Below are 15,189 nucleotides of genomic sequence, written 5' to 3'. Positions count from 1 at the left end.
CCAGGATCGCTGGTTCATCGCTAAATGATCGCTAGTGAGCTGTCACACAGGCAGACCTCACAGCGATGCAGCAGCGACGCAGCGCACGATACTCACCTTTCACACACAGTGATCCTGGCGTCCTCCCGCCCGCCTCCATGCGTCTCTCATCATCACAGCAGGAAGCGCCCAACGAGAAATGGAGACGGACATTCTCGCGCGATCAGCGATGGAGCTGGTCGGAGGTAAGTATCACACATATCGATATAACGGCACAAAATTGGTGACGTTATAGCGATATCGCTATGTGTAAAACCCCCTTTAGGCCGGGATCACACATGCGAGGAATACGGCAGAGTCTCGCATGTTAATACCCGGCACTGCCGCCGGCACTCGAATCGGAGCATGCGGCCGCATAGTAATACTGTACATGGAGCCGCACGCTCCACTCCTGAGTGCTGGCGGCAGTGCCAGGTATTAACATGCGAGACTCGGCCGTATTCCTCGCATGTGTGATCCCGGCCTAAAGGGGGTTTTACACATAGCGATATCGCTATAACGTCACCGATTTTGTGCCGTTATATCGCTGTGTGTGATACTTACCTCCGACCAGCTCCATCGCTGATCGCGCGAGAATGTCCGGCTCCATTTCTCGTCAGGCGCTTCCTGCTGTGACGATGAGCGACACGTGGAGGCGGGCGGGAGGACGTCAGGATCGCTGTGTGTGAAAGGTGAGTATCGTGCGCTGCGTCACTGCTGCATCGCTGTGAGGTCTTTCTGTGTGAAAGCTCACTAGCGATCATTTAGCGATGCACCAGCAATCCTGACCGGGTATGATCGCTGGTTGGATCGCTGGTGCATCGCTAAATGTAAAGGGGCCTTAAGACTACGGCATGATCAGCCAACAAGTTAGCAAAACGACGCTCATTTGTCAGGTAATTGTTTTAATGGCCCTCATTAACCATCCAAAGTTGTCGGCAGCACTTTGCTAGGTGTACGCAGACGATGTGCTGCCGACACATACAGTGCATGGGGACAGAAAAATAGTATTAACAATCGGTCACAATACAGTTTTTTTTGCTCATGTGAATAAGGCCATAAGCAAGCGCTGATCAACTTGTATATAGTCAGTTGGAGCTTGTTTGGGCAGAAATTTGCCTGCGTATGTGCCTTAGTGCACATTCACACATCGGACCGTGGGGCTCCTAATAGCAGCTTTAAGAGAATACAAAAGTGTACTAGTTTCAGAAAGTTGGGCGTGTGAATTACTAAGGTCAGATTCAAATGACCCGATTTCAGTCAATATATATGAACCACAAGGCCCAGTGTGCCAAAAGGTCTCCTGATCCAAACTTCTAACTTCCCAGGCAAAGCTGGATTAACATGGCACGATTTGGGTATGTTCACACGTTAAGTATTTGGAGCAGAAGTTTCTGCATCTCTTAGGAGGAAAAATGATGCACAAAAGGTGCATGGTTGCTGTTTTTACATGCTTTTATGGTGTGGATTTTCCCCCGCTCATTAGTATTTATAAAATCCGCAGCAAAAACGCTGAATTGACGTGCTGCAGATTTATGTCTGCGCCAAACGTGCAAATCAAAAATAAGCAACATATGCATGACATGGCTGGCATCAGGAAACCATTCGTGTTTTGAGATAAATCTGCACATAAAAAAAAAAAAAAAAAACACGTCAGAACATATGCAACATGTGCACAGGCCCTTGTTGTGAAGGAGCTCCTAGTAGCGATTGCTTCCCGATGGTGTGGTCCGTATAATCTGGATAGTCATGCACTGGAGCCATTGCAATCAGTCACCATGTTATATGACCCATGATGGCATTAAATAACTTATATGCTGACTTTTAAATCTAGGTGGGGAAAAAAAGTCACCCAATACACCAAAATATATAACTAAATGACATCCAGCGGATCAGATTACGCATTTTAAGTGATGTAAATCATAACCATCTAAAGGGGTTGTGCAGGATCAGAAAAAAATGGCCGTCTTCTACAAAAATACAGGAGTTACAAATACTCACAAATCGTGAGCAGCAGCACATCTCAGCTGCATTCACTTTAATGGTGCCTGAGCTATAATAACCGACAGCCCATGGACATGTGAGATGCTTTTTTTATTATTAATTAGCCCTAGACTGTAGGTACACAGAGACCATGGGGCAATAGTCATAGGTGTTTTCAGACATCATCCTGGTGCAAACTTAATGCACAGCTAGGAGTTAAAAACATAGGCCACTACAAAGGCCTTAAAAGTATACATATTTCAAAGTTTTGTCTAAAGAGGGAAAAATAAAACGGTAAGCGTAAGATCAGGAACTGCTGCAGGTTTGAGGCTGCGTATTCATGCAGCATCAAACCCACATAGGCCAGGTGTTAGAGCATAGTGGATGGGATTTCTAGAACTTCCATGTCCACTATGCGTGTACGTGCACCTGTAGATCGGATCACCCGCGGAGGCTGACAAGACCACAGCATGTCAATTTCTTTTGCAGAGACGCTATTCGGATTGACATGCGTTCAATAGAAGGCAGCGCTTTGGACGCTGCGTACAAAGCGCTGCTACTTGCGTGGGTACATAGCTTTAGGGTATGTGCACACGTTGCGAATTCGTGTGCGGGTTTTTCTGTGTGGAATCTGCAGATTCTGCAGGTCAAAATGACCTGCGTTTTACTGCGGATTCTGTGCGGATTTGGCATGCGTTTTTACACCTGCGGATTCCTAGAATGGAATAGGTGTAAAAACACTGCGGAATCCGCACAAAGAATTGACATGCTGCAGAAAATAAACCGCTGCGTTTCCGCGCTGAATTTCCGCAGCATGTGCACAGCGGTTTTTGTTTTCCATAGGATAACATGGTACTGTACATCCCATGGAAAACTGCTGCGGATCCGCAGGGCCGAATCCGCAACGTGTGCACATACCCTAAGAGTTCTATTCCAGAGTTGCAATGAAGGGAACAGACATCCGCTCCATTCAAGGTCTATGGGACTATCAATACAGGTGGACAGAACCCTAGCGTAAACATATATGTAATGTCAGTGGCATAACGTGAAACGTGAATCTTGTACAAAATCTTCAACAGGACCCCAATTAACAGGTGTTTCACAGTAATAGTCTTTTCATGAGGCAAAATGACCTTGTAAGCCCCATAGTCTCTACGGCCCAGGTGGAATTAGAACCCCTGCATCCATTATAATTTCACTTCTGTGTAATACAAGGCGAGCGTGGCAATATACTTAGGGTGTGTGCACACGCTGCGGATTCTGCTGCAGTTCCGCAGTGGATTTGGCCGCTGCGGGTCCGCAGCAATTTTTGCTGCGGTGTACAGTACCATTATTCCCTATGGGAATACAAAACCGCAGTGCAGACGGTGCGGATTTTTCTGCGCGGTTTTTCTGCAGTTTTGAAACCGCAGAAAGAATTGACATGTCAATTCTTTCTGCGGATTCCGCTGCGGTTTGCCATCTCCTCCATTGAGGAGATGAAAAACCGCAGAGCAATCCGCAGGTCTTTTGACCTGCAGATTTACCTGCGGATTTTACAAAATCCATGCAGCCAAATCCGCACTACAATCCGCAGCGTGTGCACGTAGCCTTACCGACTGCTGTCTTCCCTGGTTTCCAGCACAGCTACACTCCTCTTCTCACTCATGTGAGTGAAATTCTGATTCGTCAGATCACACTGTGCTCTGTGTGTGACAGAAGTCAATTTTAGCAAAGCAAGTCTATTGAGCCTTATTCAGACACTTTATAGACTTACATTGGAAAAAAAACAACTTCCAATTCACACACAGACCCCATTTTGGTCCGGTACGTCGGAACAGCCAAAATGCGAGTGAGGAGAGGTCCGGAGTGGCGCTGGAAACTGGTGAAGACGGCGATCAGTGACTATATTAACGTGCTAAAATTACATTGAATACCCATTTACGCAGGTTTAGGGAACAAAAAATGTACAAGTGTTTCATTAATACCTAATGATAACAAAATTGAAGCTCTTCTGGGATAGTAACAAAATATAATGCTAAAATGAGTCTCTGAGGAAGCGAACCGTGTGTAACCGTACAGCCTGAGGTGGAGCGTTTTCCATGCGATGTACGAGCTCTGAGGCTATTATGTCATGAAGGAATAAGGAGTAATATAATGTCCATCATGCTATGACCGGGGATACAAAAATGTTTTGCCACAGGTAGATCCATTCTTTTTTCTCTTATTGTGTGGCGATGAGAATTCATCCTTGTTCTCAGTTTTTGCCCGGTCTCCCCCACATGCAGACCCCCAGTTGGACATTTAGTACAAATAATTAAGTACACCACATTAGATGTGATGCAGCTGAAAGTACCTGGGATCTTGTAGTCCTGATGTGAGTTGGGGATCTTTATCTTGTCCGTGGTCATTATAAATGGACAGGTTTTAAATTTTTTCTGGGGGTCTCTATGTGGGGGAGACAGGGCAAAAACTGAGAACAAGGATGAATTCTCATCGCCACACAATAAGAGAAAACATAATTGATCTACCTGTGGCAAAACATTTTTGTATCCCTGATCATAGCATGATGGACATTAAATTATTTGTATTAAAAGGTAACTTCAAGTCTCAGAGAAACAGAAGAGTCTGGGAGTATAAATTTATGACAACCTTTAACACACTCAGTGCAGGAATGAATGTGTCACATGGATTTATGTCTTTTTACATCAATTAAGGAATTTGCTCTTCAGACCTTCTGGGGGCATCACACAACACAGAACCAGACCCCAATCAGAGGGCAATAAAACTTTCAGGCTCCTTATCTATGAACTGTTCCAATATTTGTTTATCCCTCTCCCATAATGACAATTCTGCTTCACATCACTTGTCTTATCTATTGCGTTATTTCTGTGCTGTTCTGTGTATAAATGTGATTCTTTAGATGTTGTATTAGTCAATGCCTGATGAAGAGACCAGAGTAGTCTCGAAAGCTTGCAATGTGTTACCATCTTTTCAGTTAGCCATTAAATGGTATCAACCACTGAGGACTCTCAATTCTAAATATTCTTCTATCTACTGGCTAACACAAAGATATATATCTTTCCAGTAATCTCTTTTTGATAAGACATACCACTATATGCCTCTGATTTTCCCTTTATCTTTATGAATCTAATTAAAAAAAAAGTAAAATAAAAAGTGGCCTTGCAGAATGTAATGTTCCAACAAAATGGGAATGAACAGGGGCAAACGGATTAGTACGGAGCCACATGATTTCCAGTCTACCCTACAAGCTCCATGCACATGGCTCTGCCAAATGCATGTCGAGTAACATACATTTTGAAAAAAAATAAGATTTTATGTAGAATAATGCATTATGACTCCATATACCCACCATAATACAGCACTAAGATTTATATAGGGTAATTTAGAAATACAGTTTTTTTGTGCCATAGTCAGAAGTGGATTCAAAGGGAATATGAAGAATGAAAAATAATGTCTCCCACTTCACCACATTTCTGACTTTGTCGCAAAAAAAAAAAAAAAAAAGGACCCAAAAAATTAAAAACATGCAGGCGTACTTTACCAGAAAACAATGTGAAACTGTCCTTAAAAGGGGTTTTCCTGTCGCTTGATATCCCATCTTTGGGATAGTGTCAATATCAGACTGGTGGGGTGGTGTTGGAATCTCACAGATTTTATATTGATCCTTATCTGAAAATAGGTCATCAACATTATATTCCCTGAGAACCCATATAAAGTAGGTTACAGTGAAACAAGGGTTTGACCAGTTAAAGCATGTTATCTATCTGAAGGGTATGTGATAACTTGCTCAAAAGGCAAAAGTGTTTAACCACTCGGAATTGAACCGACAGGGAATTTTTATTCCCAAGGGGGACTTTTAACCCTGGTACTAAATGGAGCAGCAGGATAAATGCCCAACTGCCGCTCCATTCATTCTCTATGAGAAAATTCCTTTAACTCTCCCCAGACTGATGAAGTTGAAGTGGGGAAGATACGGATAAGACATGCTGTATTTCAGGCGTTATCGCTCTCCGGATCTTCCTGAACAGCACCGTCCCCATGAGACGCTGGCTTTATCTGTGAAGCACTTTGACTCAAACTCAGTAATGGAATCTGATGTAACATCAGGGGCATAGGACACTGCACTGATAAAAGCAAGGAGAGGAGCTGGCCAGTACAAAGGCTTATGTCGCAGCAGCATCTCGTTGCGCTTTCTTTTCTTATGGCCGATGTATAGTAATGACATGAACATGACGAGGTGGCACAGTTGAATCAACATACGAAAATCATCAAAAAAGTCCTGTCAAGTCAATAAAATTAATGCAGCCATTTTGGTTTCTGAGAACACTGGCTGACAACTAGTATGGCCTCCATTACACTGTCCTTTCCCACGCTGCTGGATTATACGCCCACCAGGTTATCTGAGGATACATCCCCCACCCCTACACATCACTATAACATGCAGCCATTCAGTATTCTAACACCCCCTATCATTGCAGTCAGAACAGCCACGTTGGTTGCCATACAGTGGGTAGTGATTGGCATCATGGTGACCAGTACCAGCCTTACCATGAATGTCATGATCTGAATTTAAAGCATCACATATGACAATGATAAAGTTATTTGGGGTCGGGCCAGGGATTGCGGCCATAATACAGATGCAAATTACGTGCCCACATTGCAGCGGTCTGAATGAGGCCAGGGCGCACATCACACCTCCATTATAGAAGCAGAATGACACGTGACACACAGCAGTGGTGGCCAATAGCTTATAATGGGGTCCATGTGTCATCATTGCAGTCCTTTTTCTAGGAAATGGCTTTCTTCACATCTGCATCAGAACCTATAGTTTGAGATCAGAAATCATACCGCAGCATGCAGATTTATTTTGTTCTGCACCTGACAAGATGCCAATTTAAGTTATCATGGTCTGTAGAGATGATGCAAATCGATTTGCAAGAACCCATCGGTAATCTGTGACTGCCTCCTAACTACCAGCATCCACATCTCTTCTGATTACCTGGCACGACGTCATTATTGCGATGGGATGCACATGGGACATTGCGCTAATCAAAAGAAGAGCCTCGTCAGGTAGGAGGTCGGTCTCAGGACTCCAGTCCGGCCGCCAGATCACTGACGGAAGGTGCTGGACCAGGTCCTGCAAATTGACTTGCACCATCTACAGTGTTCTTATTTTTTGGTTTTCTGTGGAATGGAAATGCAGATGTGAAGGCAGCAATAACAGCACCGCACGCTGCGACAATGGAGAGAATTGCGTTTCGGTTCAGAATTTAATACCTTCAATATCAAGGGCAAAACGGACATTTCTCTAGCCTCAGTATTGCAAATTTTATCATAAGTGGGGGGTTTTTTTGAAATTACGGCACTCAAATTGTACATCTATAATATTATAATTATTTGTACTGAGTAATATAGGAGTTGATCTACACACGGTAAGCGCCCAACTGCTGTAGTACTACATGTCCCATCCTGCACTGCGAGACAATGCCCTGATACAAAGAATAAGCCTGCAACTTAATGTGATCTAATCCTTCAGGGGACACTCTGGGGGCTCCCCATAGACCCCACTGACGATTACATCTAAGATCAAATAATTGGACTATATATAGTGCAGTGGATAGGAGACGCATGAATCATTGCTGTTCTTAGCTGTATTAAAGCTGGTGGTAGGAGCGGGAGATTTTCAGCTCCAGTTGTAGTAAGGACTGGGAATAACCCCAATACTATGCTAATGGGAGCAGGCCGAGGGGGGGGGGGGGGGGGGTGTGTGTGTGTGTGTGTGTGTGTGTGTGTGTGTGTGTGTGTGTGTGTGTGTGTGTGTGTGTGTTTATAAAAAAAAAAAAAAAAACAAGACAGAAAAAAGTGTGTGAAAAAGATGTGATTGCCAGAGTGAGTGTAAAAATCATCTGATTTTCATCAAGATTATATATATATAAGCTATTTTCATCTCAATTCTCATCCGGTTTTATACATCAGCAGCCGTAAATACTTACAAAGGCAAATACAGTTTCCTATGTTAGAGAATTGCAACGCATCCATAAAATTCTGAGGTCGCATTGTTGATCCTTACAAAATCCAATTTATTTTTTTTTGCAGATCCATAGACTTGAATGGGCGAGTCATCAGACATACGTTAGAAACTAGCGCACAACGCAATTATTTCACGAGCTCAAGCGAGCGGCTGATCACGATAAAAATGGGTCGAGTGCTGTCTGTGTAAGGTCTGTTTTTCACAGACAGCAAAAATCAGGTTGGGTATAATATATATATATATATATATATATACACACTGCCATAAAGTAGCATAATATTATTCCACTTTTCTTGGCGGATTATGCGATCTGCACACGACCCTAGGATATACACTCACTGGCCACTTTATTAGGTACACCATGCTAGTAAGGGGTTGGACCCCCTTTTGCCTTCAGAACTGCCTCAATTCTTCGTGGCAGAGATTCAACAAGGTGCTGGAAGCATTCCTCAGAGATTTTGGACCATATTGACATGATGGCATCACACAGTTGGCGCAGATTTGTCGGCTGCACATCCCTGATGCGAATCTCCCGTTCCACCACATCCCAAAGATGCTCTATTGGATTGAGATCTGGTGACTGAGGAGGCCATTTGAGTACAGTGAACTCATTGTCATGTTCAAGAAACCAATCTGAGATGATTCGAGCTTTATGACATGGCGCATTATCCTGCTGAAAGTAGCCATCAGATGTTGGGTACATTGTGGTCATAAAGGGATGGACATGGTCAGCAACAATACTCAGGTAGGCTGTGGCGTTGCAACGATGCTCAATTGGTACCAAGGGGCCCAAAGAGTGCCAAGAAAAAATTCCCCACACCATGACACCACCACCACCAGCCTGAACCGTTGATACAAGGCAGGATGGATCCATGCTTTCATGTTGTTTACGCCAAATTCTGACCCTACCATCCGAATGTCGCAGCAGAAATCGAGACTCATCAGACCAGGCAACGTTTTTCCAATCTTCTACTGTCCAATTTCGATGAGCTTGTGCAAATTGTAGCCTCAGTTTCCTGATCTTAGCTGAGAGGAGTGGTACCCGGTGTGGTCTTCTGCTGCTGTAGCCCATCTGCCTCAAAGTTCGACGCACTGTGCGTTCAGAGATGCTCTTCTGCCTACCTTGGTTGTAACGGGTGGCAATTTGAGTCACTGTTGCCTTTCTATCAGCTCGAACCAGTGTAGGGAAGGTGACCTGACGGACGGACGGACTAGTCAGAGTGAAGAAAGATAGGTTTGCACAGTGTAGGTAGGAGACAGTGATTACAGTGGGGAAACAACTAGAAAAGTGTAGTGGACGTGCAGTACCTTGGGATGACCATTAGATGGCAGGGTGGAGTGTGAGTAAAGGACTTTACAGCAGCTTAGGGCTTTAGAAACCGTTGGTCATGGGGGGCGTGGTGACAGTTAGTGACAGTTTCAAGGAACCGGGGAAGATATAAATTCTGAGGGAGGGTTCCAGAAGGTTCCAGTCCCCAGGGGGAGCCCAGGTGACAGGAGGACTTCGCCAGTCTGTGTGCCCTGAGGAGAATCCGACCAGGGGGACTGAGGAGAAGAAACGTCAGGGGGGTGGTCCTGACAGGGAAGGACCGCAGCAGAGACAAGGCTCTGGGTGGAAGACACCGTATGTGTTACGACGAAACTGATTAGTAAAGTGCTGTTGGTGTACGGGCCTAAGGCGGCCACAGTAACCGAGCTGTCAGGATTGTCACAGTGTGAGACGGGACGTGACGTGTAAGTACGTCCCTTGTGTAACATACGGTGTTGAAGCGGCCCTGAACACGGAGGGCAGAGAGAGATATCGCGGTGTACCGCGAGGACCGTCAGTCGGACGGTGAGCAATAAACTTGGACCTGTTGCACCCAGAATCTGCCTCATCGTGTCTCTGTATCATCTCTGCGCGGTAAGAAGTGGGACCACCCCCTATTACCCCCCCCAGCTCGGCCCCCCACCACCGACCCTACATTTGGCGTAGTCGGCAGGATCGCCGCCGCTAATACGCTATCTTCTGCGGCAGGCCTGCAACTGAAGGACTGAGGAAAACTTAGTCTACTCAGTCTGGAATATAATTACCGGTGGATTACAATTTATTTACCAGTGGATTATAAATGAGGAGCGCAGTGACGAATCTGTGTGGCCAGTAGAGGATCCGGGGCGGTACCAGAGACAGTGCAGTATGGCAGCGCTCCTTCAACGCAGAGGTGAGGTCCGGGTGTTCGCAGTAGTTCCGAATGGATTGGGACCCCCTCCAACGTACCCCCGTGGACAGCAGTATGTGTCCGGAGGCCGACGTTTCCAAGCATTGGACCCTGACAGGTGGGTGGAGAGGCCTGCCAACGCTCCACCCCGCAGAGGGAGTGACACCGAAGAAAAGCCTGGGAGCGACTGTTTGGCGCCATTGGATTGCTGCCCACCGGACGGTATGAGACGCTGCGGAAGTCGGGGTATTGGCCGCCTAGAATGGCAGTGGCGGCAGGAGAACGAGCTGAGACAGAAGACGTCATCTTCGGGTCCATGGGCAAGAGGAGGAATCTGTGCGGAGCCCGTGCGGAACCAGAAGGAGCGGCCGCCATTGATACCGGCGGAGAGTCTCCCCGCGGAGCCCCTGAGCCTGGAAGCTGGGCCCGCTGTGCAACGAGTTGGAGAGCGGAGGCTGCGGGATGAGCCGTGCGGTGGTGTGACGGAGGCCGTGGCGCCGGGGAAGGTGAGAGTTCCCCCGGCCTTGCCGGCGGCTTCACAAACGGCCCCTATCATTTTGCCACAACACGCAGTCTCCAGTGTACCGGAAGGCCCGGCTGCGGAGGGCCCTATGCTATACGTAGAATTGAGCAAGGCCCTAGCTTCCGTTCCCGAATCTCCCCGCCCGGAGTCACCAGGGCGGAGCTTATTTACAGAAGGCGCGGTTGCGCTCCCTCGGCCGGTGTCAGCCTCCTCACCCGAACCGGCCGTTACTCCGGCTTTGCTGGGAGTTGTGGCTGCGGCCTACCGGGTGGCCGCGGTGAAGCCAGTATTGGAACCGGCTGGGGTCTGTTTATCGGGCCCTGTGGACCAGCCCTCCGGAGTCACGGCTGCTCCCATCCGCTACCTGGCCCCAGTGGCTGCTGGGCCACAGATACCATTGGCCGGCTCTACCCCACGCCCTTTCTCGGCAAGGTCCCACCCATCGGACTCTGGGACTGGTGCGGTACCCTCCGTTTGGGTTGCGGAGGTTATTAAGGGAAAGAAGACACGGGAGAAAGCGATTTGGAAACAGCTGCATGACAAGGGGGAGGCTGGCATGGCGGAAAAGAGATTGCAGGGGCGGCTGGTATACACCGACCTCGAGAAGGGGTACGGTTTCATCCGTGATAAGACTGGCCAGAAAGTGTATGTAAACGTGGCCTCTATACGGCATGGCCGGGCTCTGGAAGTAGGGGACTTGGTCTCTTATTATAAGGAATACTGCCCCCGCGGGTATTATGCGGTGGCAGTACTGGCGGAGCCTGAGCAAAGCGGACCCCCGTGAAAAAGGACTGTTATGGACACTCTCGGTTCCCCCAGGAGTTCCACGGCTGTGGAGCCCTCACCTCTGTCCATTGAGAGTGGTATAGACTGTCAGGAGTTCGATGCACCGTTGTGCAGATTATAAGGACAGTTGCATTTAGAAAAAAGTTTTGTTGTTGTTTAACTGATGCAACTATTTTCTCTCTCTCTCTCTTTCTTTCTTCTTTCTATGTTCTTTATATACGAAAATATGTTTACCTGACAGAACGGGGATATGGAAAGCGGAGGAGTGTCCAGGTCCAAGGAAGGGGGGAGGAGGAAAGAAGACATGCGATGTTTATTGTTAAACGTTGAGTTTTAAAGCAAAAGAAAAATGAAAAAAAAAAAAATTATAAAAATGGGTACTTGTGCTATTATAGAGTTGTTTGATGTACAATATGCATAAGTAAAATGCAACAGGTCCGAGTGCGGGAAGGTCTGCGGGACCAAAAGAAAGTGTGAGATCCGGTAGGGATCTAAGAGTTGAGGTCTGGGAGACCGGGACGCCGACCATGACATGTAATTGAAAGAAGGAAAATGAGTGGGAAGACGTGAGAAAGACAGCCGTCCTAGGTCAGGTCCCCAACACCACGGACACCCCTGAAGAAGGAAAGGCGGGCGCCGGCAATGATCTGGTAGGTGAGTGGCCTCGATCATGGCGTACCGGATAGTGAAAGGTAACAGTAGGGGAGAGTAGGGGAAAGAAACACGCCGTAGAGAGAATACGGGTGTACCTTGCCCAATTTGAAAGACGTTGTCATGTGGCGTGCGCGCTGGTGAGTAGCAGTAGGCTGCTCAGAGCATAGTGCTCCCAGTATGGTTCGGCCCCCGCAGATAGTGGGTTTGGCTCAACTTCTGGTCCGACAACAGAATGTAGGTGTAGATTCAGAACGACGAAGGCAGGGATGACGATTGTCGAGGACGACAATGGACAAAGGAAGGGGGAGTGTAGGGAAGGTGACCTGACGGACGGACGGACGGACTAGTCAGAGTGAAGAAAGATAGGTTTGCACAGTGTAGGTAGGAGACAGTGATTACAGTGGGGAAACAACTAGAAAAGTGTAGTGGACGTGCAGTACCTTGGGATGACCATTAGATGGCAGGGTGGAGTGTGAGTAAAGGACTTTACAGCAGCTTAGGGCTTTAGAAACCGTTGGTCATGGGGGGCGTGGTGACAGTTAGTGACAGTTTCAAGGAACCGGGGAAGATATAAATTCTGAGGGAGGGTTCCAGAAGGTTCCAGTCCCCAGGGGGAGCCCAGGTGACAGGAGGACTTCGCCAGTCTGTGTGCCCTGAGGAGAATCCGACCAGGGGGACTGAGGAGAAGAAACGTCAGGGGGGTGGTCCTGACAGGGAAGGACCGCAGCAGAGACAAGGCTCTGGGTGGAAGACACCGTATGTGTTACGACGAAACTGATTAGTAAAGTGCTGTTGGTGTACGGGCCTAAGGCGGCCACAGTAACCGAGCTGTCAGGATTGTCACAGTGTGAGACGTGACGTGTAAGTACGTCCCTTGTGTAACATACGGTGTTGAAGCGGCCCTGAACACGGAGGGCAGAGAGAGATATCGCGGTGTACCGCGAGGACCGTCAGTCGGATGGTGAGCAATAAACTTGGACCTGTTGCACCCAGAATCTGCCTCATCGTGTCTCTGTATCATCTCTGCGCGGTAAGAAGTGGGACCACCCCCTATTACCCCCCCCCAGCTCGGCCCCCCACCACCGACCCTACACCAGTCTGCCCATTCTCCTCTGACCTCTGGCATCAACAAGGCATTTCCGGCCACAGAACTGCCGCTCACTGGATTTTTTTTCTTTTTCGGACCATTCTCTGTAAACCCTAGAGATGGTTGTGCGTGAAAATCCCAGTAGATCAGCAGTTTCTGAAATACTCAGACCAGCCCTTCTGGCACCAACAATCATGCCACGTTCAAAGGCACTCAAATCACCTTTCTTCCCCATACTGATGCTCGGTTTGAACTGCAGGAGATTGTCTTGACCATGTCTACATGCACTGAGTTGCCGCCATGTGATTGGCTGATTAGAAATTAAGTCTTAACACACAGTTGGACAGGTGTACCTAATAAAGTGGCCAGTGAGTGTATGTAGGTTACTGTGTGTCACGGACAGAAATTAAGAAATGCGTCCTTAAAGCCGGGTCATCATCTGAACTTCAGTGTGTATATAGGGTGGGGTATGACGATCTCATTATCATCTGAGTGAGTGTGTGTTATATATTACACACATACCCCATAGAGATGCACAAGTAAATATATACATGTATATATTAAACACACAATATGGATGCAAAGTCTATATATATATATATATATATATATATATATATATATATATATATATACACCCATATAGATGCACAAGTATATATACATATATATTATACATACACACATTCTATATATATATATATATATATATATATATATATATAAATCTCACACACAGCCATATAGATGCACAAGTTCGTATATATATATATACACACACACACACACACACACACACACGATACACACACATACATTACACACAACTCCATATATTATACATATCCTCACACACAGCCATATAGATGCACAAGCCATATTATATATACACATATATACACTGCACACCAGTCCATATACTGTATATTACAGACACAGGTATAGGGTACACGTGTAACCGCATCCACTGCCCACCACCTCTGACCTGGGCAGCACACACATAATCCGCACACAACACATGCCATTAGCCCCCTAATATTGTGCAATCCCCCATGGGCGGGGAAGCCGCATGCCGCCCGTCCTTCTCCAGCCCCTGAACCCCCGGGGCGCCCCCATCCCCCTCAGTTCCCGGGCGGACGCCGCCCCAGGGCTCCTCACCTTTAAATTTGAGCTCGTGCTGAGGCTCCAGGACAAGGACCTGCTCGGTTTTGGCCATGTCTCCTGTGGGGTGCTCTCCGGGAAGGGGCAGTGCATACAGCGGTCAGGGGGTGCTCGGGGCCTGTGCAGTGAGCAGTGCAGGAGCTGGTGATGCAGCAAAGCGGCGGAGGGCGGAGGCTGCCGACGTCACGAACTGCAAGGCCCTGGGCAACGGTCCGCCCGCTGCGCATGCGTAACACACGGGGCGGGGAAGAACAAGAAGGAGGAGGAGGGCTGACTGCAGGGGAAACGCAGGGCAAAAGCCGAGTGGCAGGGTGAGGGGAGTAGTGTGCACTGCGCATGTCTGTGCTCACCTGTATACATAACACACTGACGTGCCCGCACACAGCCCAGTGCTCAGAGGTCACAGTAGTTTTGGATGAAACGTTAACCCCTTAATGGCAGAGCGATATTATTTTTTCTTTTAGTGTTTTTTTCAATTATGTCAATGTAGACATGTGAGGGCTTGCTTTGGGTTTTGTTTTGTTATTTTTGGAGGGTTTTTTTGCAGACGAGCTGGGGTACGTCATTCACTTGTGCATTTCTTTTTTGGCACTTTATTGGCCTGTGGTGTTTTTTATTTTTTTTTATTTTTTGCCCTCTATTCTTCAAAACGACGCACGCAACTTATGAATTTTGAGCAAAGGAAACATTCTTATTTTTTTTTTTTTTACACATATAAAACAGATTTTAAATGAGACGCAAAATT

The 15,189-nt window shown here is 47.0% G+C and overlaps 1 protein-coding gene across 2 annotated transcripts in view; it reads right to left on the bottom strand.

Moving 5' to 3' along the window:
• Positions 1–14,758, bottom strand: part of VAPB (VAMP associated protein B and C) — a 58,547-nt gene extending 43,789 nt beyond the window's left edge. Inside the window, exon 1 of one of the 2 annotated variants that reach the window (XM_073582446.1) lies at positions 14,442–14,758. In XM_073582446.1, the coding sequence (XP_073438547.1) occupies positions 14,442–14,499 (58 nt within the window). In that variant the 5' untranslated portion in view covers positions 14,500–14,758. The remainder of the gene's footprint in view (positions 1–14,441) is intronic. The other variant, XM_073582445.1, reaches the window with a different exon arrangement.
• Between the last annotated feature and the right edge of the window lie 431 nt (positions 14,759–15,189).

The sequence above is a fragment of the Dendrobates tinctorius genome, unplaced genomic scaffold (assembly GCF_039654945.1).
Source record: "Dendrobates tinctorius isolate UK_male_01 unplaced genomic scaffold, ASM3965494v1 ptg000071l, whole genome shotgun sequence".
NCBI classification, from domain to species: Eukaryota; Metazoa; Chordata; class Amphibia; order Anura; family Dendrobatidae; genus Dendrobates; species Dendrobates tinctorius.
This window is presented reverse-complemented; position numbering and strand designations above follow the sequence as displayed.